This window comes from Euprymna scolopes, chromosome 12, assembly GCF_053919585.1.
Source record: "Euprymna scolopes isolate OS-2025 chromosome 12, ASM5391958v1, whole genome shotgun sequence".
Lineage (NCBI taxonomy): Eukaryota > Metazoa > Mollusca > Cephalopoda > Sepiida > Sepiolidae > Euprymna > Euprymna scolopes.
Window position 1 is genome coordinate 136,182,294 of NC_136493.1, and position 18,120 is coordinate 136,200,413.

Sequence of the window (18,120 nt, forward strand, 5' to 3'; positions counted from 1 at the left end):
TGTCTCTGCTTTATCGTTATTTTCATGGAAAGTGTTCGACTGATCTTCAATCTATGCCCCCCCTCGCCAAACGTTCACAAGAAACACTAGTCTAGCTGAAAACACTATCAAAATTCCCTCACTCTTTATCTGTGCCTAAACCTAAACGTAGATTCCATGAACAAAGCTTCTTTGTTAGAACTGCACGCCTGTGGAATTGTCTTCCGGTTTTCTGCTTTCCAGCTAACTACAATATAGCTGTCTTCAACTTCAAATCCAACGTAAACAAGTTGTTGATGAGCCGTTCCACATGTTAACAAATTTACCGAATTTCCATTACTAACGATTACCATATTGACTACTGTACACTCTTAATCCTTATCCTTGAGTGGTCTCTGGGCCTTGATAAGTGGTTATGCCTATGTAAAAAAAGGCAGGAGCTGAGTCTTAAGATGATTAAACGAAACAATCATTTTCTTACCGCCAGTTCATAACTGAACCCAGGTCAACTTCTAGATCAATTGCATATATCAGCTAATTCTTGAAAACTAGATAAGAAGCAATACCAAAAATAGAAGGTGGTATCATCAGCATAAATGTTAATTGAAATTTGATATCAGTTTGTGATCAAATGACACACGGGAAAATTATTCCGATACTCTTGGACGTTTTAAAATCGTGAAATGGATTTTAAAACATTTCAAAACATGATTAATAATTATACATTTACTAGCTGGGCGTCTGGCGTTACTTGGTCGTACAATACGCTTAAACATGATATTTTAATTTATGCAGATTGCGTATGTATTATTATAGACTCAATCCTCTATTGATTATTATATATTATGAGGAATAATTTGCCCGATGGACTGATTCGCAAAACAAAAACACAAAAACAGAAAGAAAGAAAATGATAATGTCATTCATCAAATTCCGTCTGTGTTGGTTTACAATATCATGTCAGTTGATATGTGGGCTCCACGATAAATGCTTTTGAAAAAGTCACTTCTGATTAATGTTTAGTTTTAAAATATGCAAACGAAGAAATAATTTGCAGCGATTTTAAATAATGCCTATTCCTTTATTGTAAATTGAACTCATTAATAAGAAAAATTAAGATAAAATGGTGAGATACACCCGGGCTTTAACAGGGGACCATTCAATCTTTAGTCGGATGTTTTACCCCCAAGCTATATCTCTAGATGACATTAAATTTATTTTTTGAGAAGAAATTATTTGCTGAGATTTTATTATTTCCCTTGGCCGGTGTAACGTAAAATATTCCCTGTAAAAGAGTCTTCTTTTATCTATAAGAGAAATAGATTATTTTTAAGATTGGATATTTTTGATTTTCGATACTTATCCGATAAATTTCTGTACGAAACATATCTAAGAACACTGCCAGACATAGACATTACTTTTGTGTGAAATTTGCAAAAGATAAGCTCAGCTGTTTCGGAACCTATAAGGAATGGGCAGACACACACACACACACACACACACACACACACACACACACACACACACACACAAACACACGCAAAGTGACTTTTATATAATAGTAGAGATAGAGACACCATAAAATGGTATATATCTTAACGAAGTAAGTTCCAATAAACTGTCTATTGACTTCTAAAGGATGGATTCTTGGATTCTCAGGAATTGTCGCCATGTGCACTTGATATAAAAAAGACAAATGACAAATATTTTTAATCTACAAGGAAATCCTTTTATTTACCTGAATTGCATCATGGTTCGGCATTTTTTATTTTACTTACTCGGAGGTGACGGTGGTCAAGTGGTTAATGGCACAAATTAACGACCTAGATGTTTCAAATTCGAATCTAGCTCGTTTCACTCACACCATTTTCATTTACGATGTTGGCAACCTTCACGTTGTCTTTTTAGCAAATATCCAATGTCTTTCTAGAATTAATTCGGACTAAAAAATACCGGGAAAACTAATTTCAGTAATAGAATTTTCAGATTCATAATATATGATGATATGATCTGCTTTAAGGGAAAGCATTGGCGGTTGTTTATTTAATCAACATTGTGTCGGGTTTCCATTCATTTGATTTGAACCGGAAGTAGGCTTCAATCGTTGATGCATGTTAGTCTCTTTTCGTTTTATGATTGGTTCCCGTAGATTTCATATCTTGCTGCGAGTGCTTTGGTAAATTGAATAGGATTCTGCTATCTTTTATAATATAACAGTATAATTTAAAATAAAGTAATATTAAAAACGTACACGATTCCATTTTGTATAAACTTATAAATGTCTTTTGTAATTTTACTGTTTTTGTTTTTTACCCAGGATGTTGGTACCAAGGAAAACTGTACAAATATGCACAGAGATTCAACGACGGTTGCAAGAAATGCACTTGTTATCGTAACGGTAACGTAAATTGCAACACAAACGGTTGTCCACAAAAAGGTAAACATTAAGAATTAAGGTAACCCGCGAAAATCATACATATAGATAAGCTATAAACTATTAAGGGTCACAATTTATCCTCAAGTTTATTAATGCCTTAATATTTTTCAAACATGCTCACATAAATATAAGTTTATGGCATCATTAGTACATTTAAAACATGGTATTATTTTTTCTGTGTTATATATTACGAATACATATTGTTGGAGCGTAGCGGAAACTTGTGTTCTATTCGATATTTTCTAGTAGCAAATGAATTGTCATTATGAACATGATTTTCTTTATAAGTTAGTTTGAACCGAACTTTTGAGAATGTTGCAAACCAGTAAATACATTCAATCTCGGTATTAAAAATAGACTACTTATCAAAGTAACGCCTCCTATTTTTTTATTCTGCCCGGATGGAATAGAGGGGATTGCAAATTACATTGTTATGATGACTGATATTATATAGTCACGACTTAAAGTTTCATCTCTCTGCTGCAGATATTGATCGTGTGAGACTCTAAGAAAGCAACCCTTGTCATGGACGCGCGTCAGAATCAGAGATACATCATTGAATTCCTGGCAAAAATGCATTGAGCATGGTGGTGACTATGTGAAGAAAAAGAAATTCTGGAGCACAAAAAGCTGCTCGTTTTAATTGAACCACTTCTCTCTTCGTAGGTTACCAACCTTTTAAGTTAAAATATAGAAAGCTTTACTCGTACATATATGTTTATAGAGTTTCATTTGCAAATTTACAAAATTGTAGACATTTTTCTCTGTGTGATATATTGCGGATACATATTGATTTCATCTGTTCAACGTTTGATCATGCAGCTATCTTTAAAAAGCATTTCTTTGTTTTTGAAACTGGATTGATGGCTTAGTTAAGTCTCGAAAGACAATGGATACCCCCTGTAGAGGAAGCTGCTAATGTAATTGTGAGGAAAGGGTTGCGCGATCCCCAACCACACCTCTCCTGAATCGGCACTATTTAAGTCCAATGGCAAGGAGAAGTCCAGGACGACTGGAAACAATGCCGAGATAAGCGGAGAGCACACACAGCACCTGGAAGTCCCAAATGGTCACCCATTTAGTACTGACCAGGTTAATCGTTGCTTATCTGCGGTGATGTAGCGGGAGCCGGTGTGTCAACGTGATTATGCGAAACTGGATAAGGATGGGCAAAACCTAGGCAAATATCGAAGAGCCACATAGTCATTTTATTCATATTACTCGACAGATATTGTCGTAGGATTCATTCATTCGGTTACCATTTCGAAGATTGGTTTGCCAGTTTGTAGAAGAGCCAGTTAAACAATTCTAATTTACTTTATGTATATCATTATTGCATAAACTTATTACGATTATTAATTTAGAACTTATTTTTTTACATTATTAAATTATCAATCGTATTTTCTACAAAATTTGCCCCATGTTGACCCGAAAACAACTTTCTTTAGGCAACAGAAACGGAGTAAGCTTCCATCAGGATAATTACTCTATAGGACAGGTTATCAATTATCGTAGAAGTCATTCATTCAGTTACCATTTCGTAGACTGGTTTGGTCATGATGACCATATCAATATATCAAACCTGTGAAGGAAGCATAGAGGCTTACAGTAAGGACATTAAACTGATGAGAAATCCGTACATTTTGAAATCTGACCGAAAAATTTGAGTTTGTTTTTACAGATAATAGAATTATTTGAAATTGGATTTTAGTTTCTAGGTATATACACTGTGTATCGCTTTATTGGAGGGAATATTCTTTAAATTTTGACTTCTGTAAGAGCGTAACAAGGTGCCTTATTACCCTATTTTTTTGTGGAATTTGAACAAATATTTTGAAAGTTATGCCAATTTTTCTTTTTTCTGGTAATTTTAAACTGTGTATTTCTTTATTGCAAGTTTTTAAAAATTAATATTTTCGGTAATAAAACATTATTCTAACTTTATATTTCTATCTATATGAAATTAAGAATATATCCAGTAACAATATTAACAAAGAACAAATTTCACATTGTTTTGTTTAAGGAACTATTTATTTATCAACATAACTCTTATGCTTCAAAATCACTTTGAATAGCCTCTTGTCAACTGATGATGTCAATCGGCGGATTTGAGATGATGTGATGCTATAGGAAACTTCCAAAATTTCCCCCCCAAGTCCATTCTTCGACGAAAATTGAACACCTTCATGACCTTTCATCTTTATTATTGACCAGAGCTGCTTAATTGGGAGAACAAGGTGGCAATGTCATCCAATTTTCTCCACTAATGCCTAATGACGTAAGGTAGGATGTCGTAGCCTTGGCTGAGTGGGACGGCGCATTGCCGTGCATAAAAATCAATTTGCCGTGACGCGCCATTGGAAGGTCATTAAGCCATGGTGACAAATGCTCATTTAAAAATAAAATATGACTAGGTTGCCAGTTTAACCTATTCTGGCACTCAAAATTGTCTAATTAGTTCATCGCAGATTATTCCAGTCCGAAACATGACCCCCCCCACCTCTCTGTTGACGACGAAATCGATGAGGGGTAGGGATCCAAGAGCATTCCAAACTTTAGCTCACCCATCTGGCCCATCAAGGATTGTTCAAAATTATAAAAATATTGCCCTGCAATAAAGCGATACACAGGGTTTATAGTCATAATGACCAGATCAATACATTAAACATGCAAAAGAAAGAGAAGTACCTGCTTCCTGTTTTCACATGATAACTTTAGTGAGAATAGACATCACGCTATCTCTTGTTGTCTTTCTACAACACTTCATGCACAATCGCTAATTTTTTTCAATATATCAAGGCCCGTAGGCCACTCAAGGATAAGTATTAATAGTATAAGGTGGTCAAAGAGATAAAAGATCAGTGATCGTTTTTGTTGGAAATTGGGCAGAATTTAACTATTTGATGGGAGCGGGGTAGCAAGAACTTGTTCATTTGGAATCGAGTTAGGGTTAGGGTTAGGAATCGAAGGCAATCATGTTGTAGTCAGCTGGGAAGTAAGACAGTGGAATAGAGTTTTGCAGGCGGACAGTTAAAGGAAAGAAGCTTGTTCATGAAATTTGCGTTTAGATTTAAGTACTGATTGGGAATAGGGGAAATTGTTGATAGTGGTTGTAGTTAAACGAGTGCTTTTTATGAGAACTTGGCGAGGGAACTATTGAATAAAACTCAGATGAGTTCATACCGTGAAAATAACAGTAACCACTTTAATCTATATTTCTATAAATTTAATTTTTTGTGTATTGATATTCATATTAAACCCCCTATAACCCAAGTGGATATTGATCTGCCATATTCCATGTTGTGTCCGCGATAATATTGGTGATAGCTTTTTCACTTAACATCTTTTCCGTTTTTTTCCTCCCTGAATATCGGAAACGGATGCTGCAAGCCATATCAGCAGAGCGTTTTATTAAATAAATAAAAACATTCTTTTTGTATAATACAATCCCATTAAGATTTGCATATATCATAAAGAGATCTGCTTTATTTTATGATATCGCATCGTCTTTGAAAACATAAATTAATATAAAATAACAAAAAGTATTATTAAAGTCATAAAGATAATAAAATTGTAAATGCCTTTGTAATTTCTGTCATAAATAATTGTGTTAAATATTAGGTCAATGCAAAATTCTCTTGACAGTTTTTAGAAAAGCCATTTAAACCATTCTAATTTAGTTTATGTATATTATTATTACTTAAACTTATTACGATTATTAAGTTGGAACTTATTCTTTTACGTTATTAAAGCATCATTCATATTTTCTGCAAACTTCTCATCCATGCTGACTCGAAAACAACCTTCTTTAGGCAAGAGAAACAGAGTAATCTTCCACATTGGTAATGAACGTCCTCACACAGTACTACTAACCAGAGATTTCCTAAGAGAATTTGGTTGTAAAATCTTGGCACATTCTACATATTCTTCTGACCTAGCACCCTCAGGTTATCCCTTATTTTGAGAATTACATAATTATTTAAATTGCCTAAGATTAACATCACGAAAGGAAATCAAGATGAGTTAGTTTCATATTCCACATCAAAACCTAAAAACTTTTACAAGTAAGGCATTTATAAGTTCGTTGACAGATTGAATCAAGTTATAGAGAGCAAAGGTCGTTATTGTTATGAACAAACACGCAAGCTGAAATTTTGCATCGACCTAATACTAAATACGTTTTGTAATCTTTGTTTTTCTTTTGTAACAGGATGTACACATAGAGGAAAAACGTACAAATATGGACAAACATTTAAAGATGGTTGCAATGAATGCATCTGCCTTGCTACTGGTGTCAGGTGTACCGACAAGAATTGTCCACGAAGAGGTAAATTAACTTTATCAATGTATTAAAAGTAAAGGTAATTCCGAAAACCATACACAGTGATAATCAATATTTAATTTCACTTGTACGCTGCATTTTCTGGAGGTTTAATGTTCAATCCCCAGGGTTGACGACACTCAAAATACAATAAAAAATTACCTAGGACCTCTATCCAGTCATAGCTGACGGAAACAGAGCATGTTAGGATGAAATAAAGGGGTTCGTTCGAAATTCCGTGCAAAGTTCGACAGAAAGATTCCCGCAGATACACCCGAAGAAGGTCAGAAATTACATCCACCAAAACGTTGTGGGAATAACATTTAAGATAAGAATACTAGTCCAAATAATACTAATACTACGAAGCAATATCTTACCAAAAACTACGATGCCCTCGCCATTTTATTAGTATTTTGATACTTTCCTTTCAAATGCTTTCATAAAAATGTTTCTTTATGGAGTTTCCTTGCGCTTTTAAAAATGCCAGACTTTTCTCGCAGATTTTATATATTAATTTAAACACGAGACAGACTTTTCAATCTGCTCTCTTTGTCACATAGAATCAAACTCTTTCCGATTTCGTAAAAAAATTTCCCCAAATCGCGTTCCACAAACGGTTCAATGATGTCGTAATTCGACGACATCACATCATGGATCAATAACTGCTTTGCCTGTTCGATCCGTCTCTTTAATATTGTTATGACACTTTTGGTAAAAAAAAAAAAAAAAAACTACATTTATGCTCGAAAAATAACTTCTAATTAAAAATGACGAGCCCCAATTCGAAATTATATTACTGGCCACAGCTGTCAGTCGGTCTACGTCGGACTCATTATGCAACGATTTAATTTACCGTACATAAATAGTAAATCCCTTTCATGATTTGCTTGTTGAACTAAAGGAGACATGTGCGTGAGGTATGATCGTTTATGTGTTTTGGTTTTGTTATTGTAGAGCTTAATTCCGCTGCCAGTGTTTTTGTTTTTAATGAAAAATAAATCTGATTTATATTACAATATATGATTGTCTTTTATAAAAGTAAATGCAAAGTAAAAAAAAACGCAAATAAATTGATGAATATATTTGTATAAAATTTGTAAATTGGTGATGATTTTTATGCTTGTTTGGCACTTAGGATGTGAGCATAAAGGAAAAACATACAAATATGGAGAACTTTTCTGGGACGTTTGTGATCGATGCGTCTGCCTCCGTACTGGTCGCCTCAGTTGTGTCGCTAAGGATTGCCCAACAGAAGGTAACGTAACCTTATCTTAATATTCAAAATGAAAGTAACAGTATTTGTAAAATATATTTGTGAGTTGAAAGTGGTCAATGGAGATAACATGGTCGTTTATTTGCATTAACTGATATGCTCGCGTAAACTTTTGAGATTACGGAAAACGCTAGGTATGCATAGCTATTATATACATAAAATATAATATAATCTGATCACATTTTCTCATCTTACATAACGAAAGATTCACAGTAGCATCAATAGTAGTTGCTAAAACAGAAAACCGCATTAAATTGCCCGACCAGAGCAATGATATGAGCTCCATAAATTTTAAAATCTTCTACTTCCATTTGATCATCTTCAAGGGAGACAAGTAAAACACATGCTAGCTTTGTATTTATCTTGGGATATCAGCTCACAGCAGTTCAGCTCAGGTTGACAGATGTTTATAAAATCTCAGCGGTATCAAAACGATCGTTTTGCAAAAGGTAAAATCTACTTGGCCGACACCGGAATTTGAAAAACAAAATAACATTCTTGTCACTTTGGTTGTAATAGTACCTTTCTCTTTCTATCTCCATCTTTCTCTCTCTCTCTCTCTCTCTCTCTCTCTCCATTTTTGCCGCGATGGCATACTTTAATTCAGTTTGGATCCAATAGCGGTCAACTACAGGCCACAAAAGTTGAAATCTGGACTTCACCAAGAACGGGCTTCGCCTTAAATTTCCTTGAATTACTAAAATACAAGAATTTTTATTTCTATAAGAAAATGTGTAATACAGCGCTCACTTTTAACACAGTGCTCCTGCCAGAGAAATCGAAGAGATGACCCATCAACAGATGTAACTGACGCCATGTCAACAACTTGATCTGAAAGTGATATGCTTATCGTTTTTATTGGGTTCAACACCTGGGTGCTAGTTGCCGTGGCCAGTACGTAACAACCGTTCCAATGACATCTCCCTTACCCGGAAAATCTAAGGCACACTCGTCAGCAAGCGATAGAAGCATAATAGAAAGTCTTGTCAGACAACTATTATTTAAATCTCCACTGGGAAGGCAAGAATTAATTATATTATTCGGAGGGGGGCACTTACAATTCACACAAAACAGAATTGGCCATTACCATTGAGAATATATATATATATATATATATATATATATATATATATATATATATATATATATATATATATTTCAGTTGAATTAAGTCGTTCAATTTGGCTCTTATTCATAGATCATCGTATAACGTAAAGAACATTTACAATTAAACAATGTTTAAATTAGACGTTATTTCACGCGGTTAATGGTAGCCGAATGGATACAGTCTTTGCTAATCAAGCCAGAGATGGCTCGTGTTGCCGAGTTTGAATTTATCGACTGGTGTTAATCGTAACACCCTGCACTGAATATTCCCGAAATGATGAAACACTAATGTCTGTAGGTATTTAATTATCATAGTAAAATATAATATATATATATATATATATATATATATATATATATATATATATATATATATATTTCAGTTGAATTAAGTCGGTCAATTTGCGATATATATATATATATATATATATATATATATATATATATATATATATATATATATATCGCGTTTATCGGCTACTGCTGCTGCCGGTAATCTCTTCGAAAGCTAGCCAGTCTTCGTTGCTGCTGCTATTTTCTCACGCGTTCATATGCACTATATTACAAGAGAAGTTGCTATCATTGAAGTTCTCTCACTTCACTCATATTTCCCGGGAAAATCTATTCACCGGTTTATTTTTATTCCATTAAAAATTTACTGCTAGTTACAAAATGTCATAGCTGACAAAATAATCTAGTTATAGCTAATAAAATTTATGATAATATTTTTGCTAAGATGGTTGATTACTTCTCTGTGTTAAATAGAGAAGTAATCAACCATCTTAGCAAAAATAACCTTCTTAGTGACACGCAATATGGTTTCCGTTCTGATAGATCTACAGCAGATATGCTTACAGTTATATCTCATAGGATTAGCGAATCTCTTGACGGAGGCTACCTTTCTAGGGCAATTGCTCTTGACATATCAAAGGCCTTTGATAAAGTATGGCATAAAGGTTTAGTTCACAAGATCTCCAGCTTCGATATAGCTGGAAATGTCTTCTCAGTTATTAAATCATTTCTCTCCGATAGGTTCATAAAAGTAGTGGTTGATGGGCAGAAATCTGAAGCTCTTAGTATTAATGCTGGAGTCCCTCATGGATCAATCCTGGGCCCAACTCTCTTCCTGATCTATATTAATGATCTTCCAGATCACATCCTTACATCATTAATCGCAGACATCTATGCTGATGACACTACTATTTATGGTAGCACATCTAAGACTGTAAACGACCAAGTTCTCTCTGATTCTCTCTCCTCTGATCTTGAGAAAGTGGTACAATGGGGAAAGAGGTGACTTGTTACTTTTAATGCATCTAAAACCAAGCTTTTATCTTTACTTCATCAACGCCCTGATCTCCAATCTGGCATCAATTGAAATAAATGGCTCTCGTCTTGGGGAGGCCTCATGTTTTGACAAGCGTCTGGGCTTGACCTTTACTCCTGATCTTAAATGGAACATATACATTAAATCTGTTGCCAAGGCCACTGGAAAAATGGTGGGATCCTTCTATCGATCCAGTAGATATCTCACTGCTGGTGCAATTCTCTATCTATATAAGAGCCAGATACGTCCAAGGATGGAGTACTGTTGCCACATCTAGGCAGGAGCTGCCAGAAAAGACTTATCCTGCCTTGATAGAGTTCAAAATAGACTTCGTGGCTTAGTGGGGAATGCCCTTTTCTCTTCCCTGCAGCCTCTTTCTCACAGAAGAGATGCTACGAGTTTGTCTCTGCTTTATCATTATTTTCATGGCAGGTGCTCGGCTGAGCTCCATTCTATGTTCCCTCCTCGCCAAACTTTCACAAGAAACACTAGTCTAGCTGAAAACACTATCACTAGTTTCCCCCACTCTTTATCTATGCCTAAACCTAAGCTTAGATTCCATGAGCAAAGCTTCTTTCTTAGAACTGCACGCCTATGGAATTGTCTTCCGTTTTTCTGCTTTCCAGCTGACTACAAAATGGTTGTCTTCAAGTCCAACGTAAACAAGTTTTTGATGAACCGTTCCATATAAGTTAACAAATTTACCGAATCTCCATTACTAACGGTTACTATATTGTCCAATTTCTGCTATACACTCTTTAACCCTTATCCTCGAGTGGCCTCTTGGCCTTGATAAGTGGTGATGCCTATGTAAAAAAATAAATAAAACGCTATTACAATAATTCTATATTTTATACTATAAGAATATTATTACAATATTCATAATCGATACCAATAATATGCAAATAAAGTAATTATTGATTATAAAAATTTGGTCCTCTGTCCTAGCCCGACTCCATTTTTTAAAACTATATCACAGAATTAACTCTGCATTATACTAACAATATTTGCTTGCCAATATATTTTAATGTCCCCACTTTTTGCCTCAGGTAACATTACACCAGAAGATTGTCACTTAACCTATCACTGTTGTTCATTCATAATCTGTGTTAAAAACAGAACATATATATTTTCAAATAGTTTATCATTTAATAAAAAAAATCTTAGCGATTCATGGAATATTTTGACTGAGGAGAAACTTATAAAAATTGATTAACTGTTGTACAGATATTTTGCTATTTTAATCTTTGTTTTGTATCCAGGCAATGACAGATATGATTGTAAGTACAAGGGAAAATATTACAGAAAAGGAGACAGTTTCAACGATAACTGCAATGTTTGTACCTGCTTCAAAAAGAACAATGTGAGATGTACACAAAAGAGTTGTTATCCGACCGGTGAGTTCGCATAATTTACAAATTATTAACAATGCTGACTAGAAAAAATGCTAATAAATTATTGAATGAATAACATTTTATATAAATATTAGTTAATATTACTAATATCATTCTTTTAAGATGGAGATTTTTCCTTTGGTTTCGTATTTTTCAACATATATGCACTGGATATATATAGATTTTTCCTTTGTTTTCGTATTTTTCAACATATATATATATATTTTTTTTTTTCAACATATATATATATATATATATATATATATATATATAAACACGGTAGTGTTTGAATATATGCCCAAGTGGCAGTTTTAGTCATTTAGAACTGCTTTAAGGTTTCATCGCTTACTCATTTTGCGACCAAATTTCAAATAATTAGTACAGTTTATAGATCATCTTCACAGATATAAAGTTTAAACAATTTTCTTTCAATTTTCGTTCAATAAAACAAAAGTTATGCTGAATTTACTGATGTTAAAAATCGTAAAAAACTAAAAAAAAAAAATGAGCGACGTTTTTTTCTCTGGTTTCCACAGCTACCACATCGTTTCAGCGACTTGTATTGCTACTAATTCACCGCTCTCGCGAAAAGAGAAGTAACAAGTGAAACAGACAGAATGAAAGCAGACAAGTGCCGTACATTGTTTTACATGTGTGTATGTTACGTTTATGGGGGCAAAAAATGAGACTGAAAATTAAACAAAGAACAAGTGAATTTACTGGAAGCCTGGAAAGATCATGGATTAGAACAGAAAAATGCGAGCATGAAAAGTAATATGGTTAAACATGGAAAAGAAATATTATAGATTTAAAACTTAAAATATTGCAGCATTAAAAATTTAAAAAAAAATTCACTTTAACGTTATATAATCAATTCTTAATGCTGCAATATTTTAAGTTATAAATATATAATATTTTTTACTAGAATATCTTGTCCTTTTCTTTTCCGTGTCTAACCATATTACTTTCATGCGCGAATTTATATATATATATATATATATATATATATATATATATATATATATATATATATATATATATATATATATATGTATGTATATATATATATATCCAAATAAAAGTCTGGGCATATATATATATATATATATATATATATATATATATATATATATATATATATATATGCCCATACTTTTATTTGGATATATATATATATATATATATACATATATATATATATATATATATATATATATATATATATATATGTATGCATATATATATCTCCAAATAAAAGTATGGGCATATATATATATATATATATATATATATATATATATATATATATAGGTAGATTTGTTGTTGATTTTTTTAAACGATAATGCGGTTAACTTAGCGTCTTCACTTTAAAGATCTTGTTTCTAAGTAAATCGCCCATAATTTTATTTGGACGTAAACAAATTATATTTTTATTTATTTATTTACTATTTTAAAAACAGTAATCTACGGACATGCACGTTTCGAGGCCCTACCCCTCTTCAGCGTAGCTTGACTGTTTCTAGGAATCTAACCCCGGATCTTATGTATTACAGTCCGATGGTATATACTGCTATCCATGTGTGTATATGCGTATACGTATGCATGTGTATGTCTGTGTACGTATGCATGTGCGCGTGCACGCGTATTTTATTAATGTGCACTCATTAATCATTATCCTCGAGTAGCATCCGGGCCTTAAGAGGTAAAAGATCGAAATCGGAATTAATATATTCCATATAGTCAATCATTTATCTGTAACGTAGTGCATTACAGCACACAATACTTTAACATGTACGAAGTTATAATATTGTGCCATCTGATTTCCCTCAAGCGGTTTCTGAGCAAGTCATGCTTTCATTGTTGATTGTATTCTCGTATGATTTAATTGCGTTGGCAGGGCTTTCTTGATTTAGAAAGAGATCTTTTTTTGTACTAGGGTATACCATTGGATTTACAAAATATGTAAAAATAAAATAAATAAATTCATAAACATAATTTTTGTAATAACGATGTTATATTTATTTAAAAAATATATTGTCATTTCACCCCAAACAAGGAACAGGTCTACTTAGTCTTGAGGGGGCTACTATTTAGGACCAGATTTGCAGGGATACTATTTAGAAAGTTGGGCAGCGAGATGTCTGTTCACATTGCACTTGAATTTCTGCAAGCCAATACAATTCGGGAAGCAGAGGCCCGGGAAGAAATTCCAAGGTGCAGCAGTCCGAGACCAAAAAGCTATCCGAGTAGAAGGATTTACGAAATCTAGGGATCTCTACAGTGTAGGGTGGGATTTTGCTGCTTGTCGAGTTTGTCGAGGCTATTGTCCTAGATAAGGCACTAGTGCTTGCAGTTTGTCAGAGCATTTGCCATTGAAATATTTGTAAAACAGTCACAAGGATGTCACATTTCGGCGATAGGGTAGAGGTCGGAGTTTAGTTTATAGTTCAGAACCTTTAAGGTTGGCGACCCTTTTTTTAACCCTGTCTAGGAGCGAGAAACTATTTTATTAAATGCTAAATGTGTTTTGTAATTGCTATAATTATTTCATACACAGGATGTTTGTATAAAGGATTAACGTACAGATATGGACAACAATTTAAAGAGGGTTGCAACGAGTGTATCTGCCTTCGTACCGGTAGCATCATGTGTATCGAAAAATTTTGTCCCACAAAAGGTAAGTATGCTTAATCTATATATATATATATATATATAGTAGTTCAAGTTATGAATGTATTCGTAAGATAAAAATCTAGAGAACATCCGCCAGCTTGCTCAATAATTAATAAAGTTAATTATATTAATATTTATTTATACAGAACTACTATCTTCGCTACATTGGCATGACAATGTTTCGATATGTAATTATTAATATCTAAAATCAATCAGACAAGAATTCTGAAAGTAAAAGATAAAGACATTTTTTTCTTTATTTTTCAATATAAACACCTAAATTTAAATAAAGACTTTTCGCCTTTGAAGATCTTAATTATTAATGAGTACTTGTATAATATATATATATGTGTATATACACCGTATTTTGGAATTTTTAAAATGAAAATTGAGAATTTATATTATATTGAATATTTAAACTACTGCTCACATCTTGATATTACTCATTTCGGCCGAGGTAAATTCGGGCCTTCTCCAGGTACATCTTATCGAACTCTATAATCTGCATATAATTTCAAACGGGACCATTTCAAATAAAGATGGTAATTTAGATTTGATTATAATTGGAACTTATATATGTTACACCATAATTTTTCTGGAAGTTGAAGGCCTAATCCTCAGTGCGGGCGATATTAAAATGTAATTACAAATTATTTAAGACTTGCTTCTGGAGCAAGATGCCCTCGTTCATTAAAAAAGTGTTCCGTTCAAAATTCTCTCCAGATCCCAGAAAAAAAATCCTGCGCCCGACTAGATACATATTAAGAAAGTATATGCGTTTTATCAGTCGAAACGTTGTAAAAATTACAGATAAGATTAAAACTAAACACGTCCAAATAATCCAAATTATACACCTATTCAAACACCTATATATTATATCTATGGTTGTCTAACACTGTTGTACAAGCAAATTCATCGGTTTCTTAATTTTTTCAAGTACTGGCGCAATGATTAGTGAAAATTTAAGTTGTAAAAGTGATATTCTTCTGAAGACTGAGGGTTCGATCCTCAGTATAGACAACCGAAAAATACAATTGGGAATTACTTGGGACCTCTATTCAGTCATAGCTGACAGAACGAGAGCATACTACCTTCGGGAAGTAAAAGGGTTCCGTTCGATATTTTAGAGTTCAACAGAAAGATCCCCGAGTCCAACAAGATACACCTGAAGAAGGTCGGAAGTTACATCAACCGAAACGACATATGGCAACAGTAGTCTGAAGAATTTAAAATAATACGAAATTCATCGATAATGTCCAATAGTAAAACAAGGAACGGCCATTTTTAGGATGTGCCTGATCAATATATATATTAAGCGATAAAACATTATTCCAAATTAAGCTTGAGAGAGAAAAAGAGATGGAGAGAGAGAGAGAGAGAGAGAGAGGGAGAGAGAGGGAGAGACATTTGAACGTGGAGCGTCATAACATATTCTAAATGTTTTGAAATGTTTATCTTTTTTATGTACAGGATGTTGGTATAAAGGGGTTCTGTACGCTATTGGACAAAAATTCTGGAACAAGTGCAATAGCTGCACTTGTCGTCCTAACGGCAAGGCCGATTGTACCGAGAAATTCTGTCAACCAAACGGTAAGTAAATTTATTTTCCCTATTGACAATAAAGCTAGCTCCAAAAATTGTACCCACAGATAGTCAGTATCTTATTAACATCTACGACGAATTTGTGAGTGTTTCATATTGTACTGTTTCAAGAAAGCAAATGAAAATATCATAAACTTATCATGAAAACGTAAAACATAAAGATATTCCTAATAGCAAAAATGAATTTTGTCAATTTTATCTTTGTTTTATACGCAGTATGTTGGCATAACGGGAGGAAATACACGATTGGCCAAAAGTTCTGGATAAATTGCAATCGATGTACCTGCCGTCGTAATGGTAGAATCGATTGTAGCAAAAATTTCTGTCCACCAAACGGTAAATAAAATCATTCTATCTATTGATAATAAAATTAATTCTTACTCAAAGATAATCATTATCATATGAAAATCTACGATTTATTTTCAGGATTTTCCATATTTTATCTTTCATAAAGCAAACGTAAATATCTATCATGAAAATAAATATACAAGAAAGTTCGCAAAATATATCTAAAATCATGAATGTGTTGTTTAATTCTATTTTTTTGTTTTCTACCCAGTATGTTGGTATAACGGGATGATGTACAGAACTGGAGAAAAGTTCTGGATCAATTGCAATCGATGCACATGCCGTCGCAACGGTAGATTCGATTGTACCAACAATTTCTGTCCACCAAATGGTAAATAACATTATTTTCTCTATTTAAAATAAAGAAAATGCCAAAAATAAAAAACAAAAGATTCTAATCAAATCGAAGATTAACTTTCCATAATCGTTCTAGTATTGTTCTGATAAACACCAAATAGCAGATAAAATTATTCCCTCCATTACAAACTAATAGAGAAACCCACGGGATTAAATAATGATCAATAAATGTTTCACACTCCCATATTTTTATTGTCATTGAAATCAATGAAATCGCCTACTTTTTCAATTAAATCGATTGGTTACCCGCTCTAGTTGGGGACCACTCGCAGTGCACCGGAAGGACGATTCACCTGCTTGCTCGCAGTGAATTGGTCCACAGTACATTGTAATTTTCTATTTCACTGTAGAGAACCTACTATTTATTTTATAAAATTATTTTTTACATATAAGTGCTTGAATTAATGTTTAAAATGCAAAAGTCAAGTATCATCGTTTAATTGTGTTCTAAACCGAAACATTTATTCCGAATGCGCCTCTGCAATATCAAAAACCATAAACTTGATTTTATATGCTTGGCCTTGCTGCTTTTGCGGTGATAATGGCTTAAATTTAAGTTTAAAATGAAAAAGTCAAGTATCATGGTGCGAGTGTGCTTTAAATAGAAGCATTCATTTCGAACACGCCCCTATCATATCAAAGAACTTACTATTGATTTTATATGTCGGGCTTTTCAGCTTGTGTCGTAATAAAACTTCTCAAATGGACTTGTGATGTTAGGCTGTGTAAGGTGTAAACATTAGTCAAAATCGCTTGTTCCTTATTTCATCGGATTATTTCGATTATCGATTATGTATTGAATATATATCGAAAACATTTTGATACAAAACATAAGAACACTGCCAGATGCATAAAGTACATTTGTTTAAATTTAATAAAAGTCGGCCCAGCTGTTTTCTATTCCATAGGAAGGAACTCACACACATACTCTCACGTACACAGACACACAGAAAAGCCCCTTTTATATAATAGCAGAGATAAAGTAAACTATGAAGATCGTATACGGAGAAGGCAATATTAAAAAAAATCTTCAATTTAATTATCATATTTTAATCATCCAAAAAAGTAAATGAAACTATGAAATTGTCATGAACCATAAACCATCAGAAAAATTCAGAAATAAGAATATATATTACTAAATGTATTTTACATATTGTATTTGGTTCTACAATGGCATAACGAGAAAGTATAGAAAAGTACATTTCTACCAGAATTGAAAAACATGCACTTGACGTTGAAGCGGAAGATTCGCTTTTACAAGCAAATTCTGTTCGTCAACTCTTAAATGAAATTATTTGCACT

General features: G+C 33.2%; 1 protein-coding gene across 41 annotated transcripts in view; it reads left to right on the forward strand.

Moving 5' to 3' along the window:
• The window catches only part of LOC145291506 (uncharacterized), a 351,327-nt gene that overhangs the window by 48,290 nt on the left and 284,917 nt on the right, over positions 1-18,120 (forward strand). For all 41 annotated transcript variants that reach the window (XM_080137468.1, XM_080137469.1, XM_080137432.1 and 38 more), the window contains exons 3-10: positions 2,297-2,416; positions 6,627-6,743; positions 7,873-7,992; positions 11,707-11,841; positions 14,396-14,515; positions 15,982-16,101; positions 16,330-16,449; positions 16,673-16,792. In XM_080137468.1, coding sequence (XP_079993594.1) covers positions 2,297-2,416; positions 6,627-6,743; positions 7,873-7,992; positions 11,707-11,841; positions 14,396-14,515; positions 15,982-16,101; positions 16,330-16,449; positions 16,673-16,792 — 972 coding nt within the window. The remainder of the gene's footprint in view (positions 1-2,296; positions 2,417-6,626; positions 6,744-7,872; positions 7,993-11,706; positions 11,842-14,395; positions 14,516-15,981; positions 16,102-16,329; positions 16,450-16,672; positions 16,793-18,120) is intronic.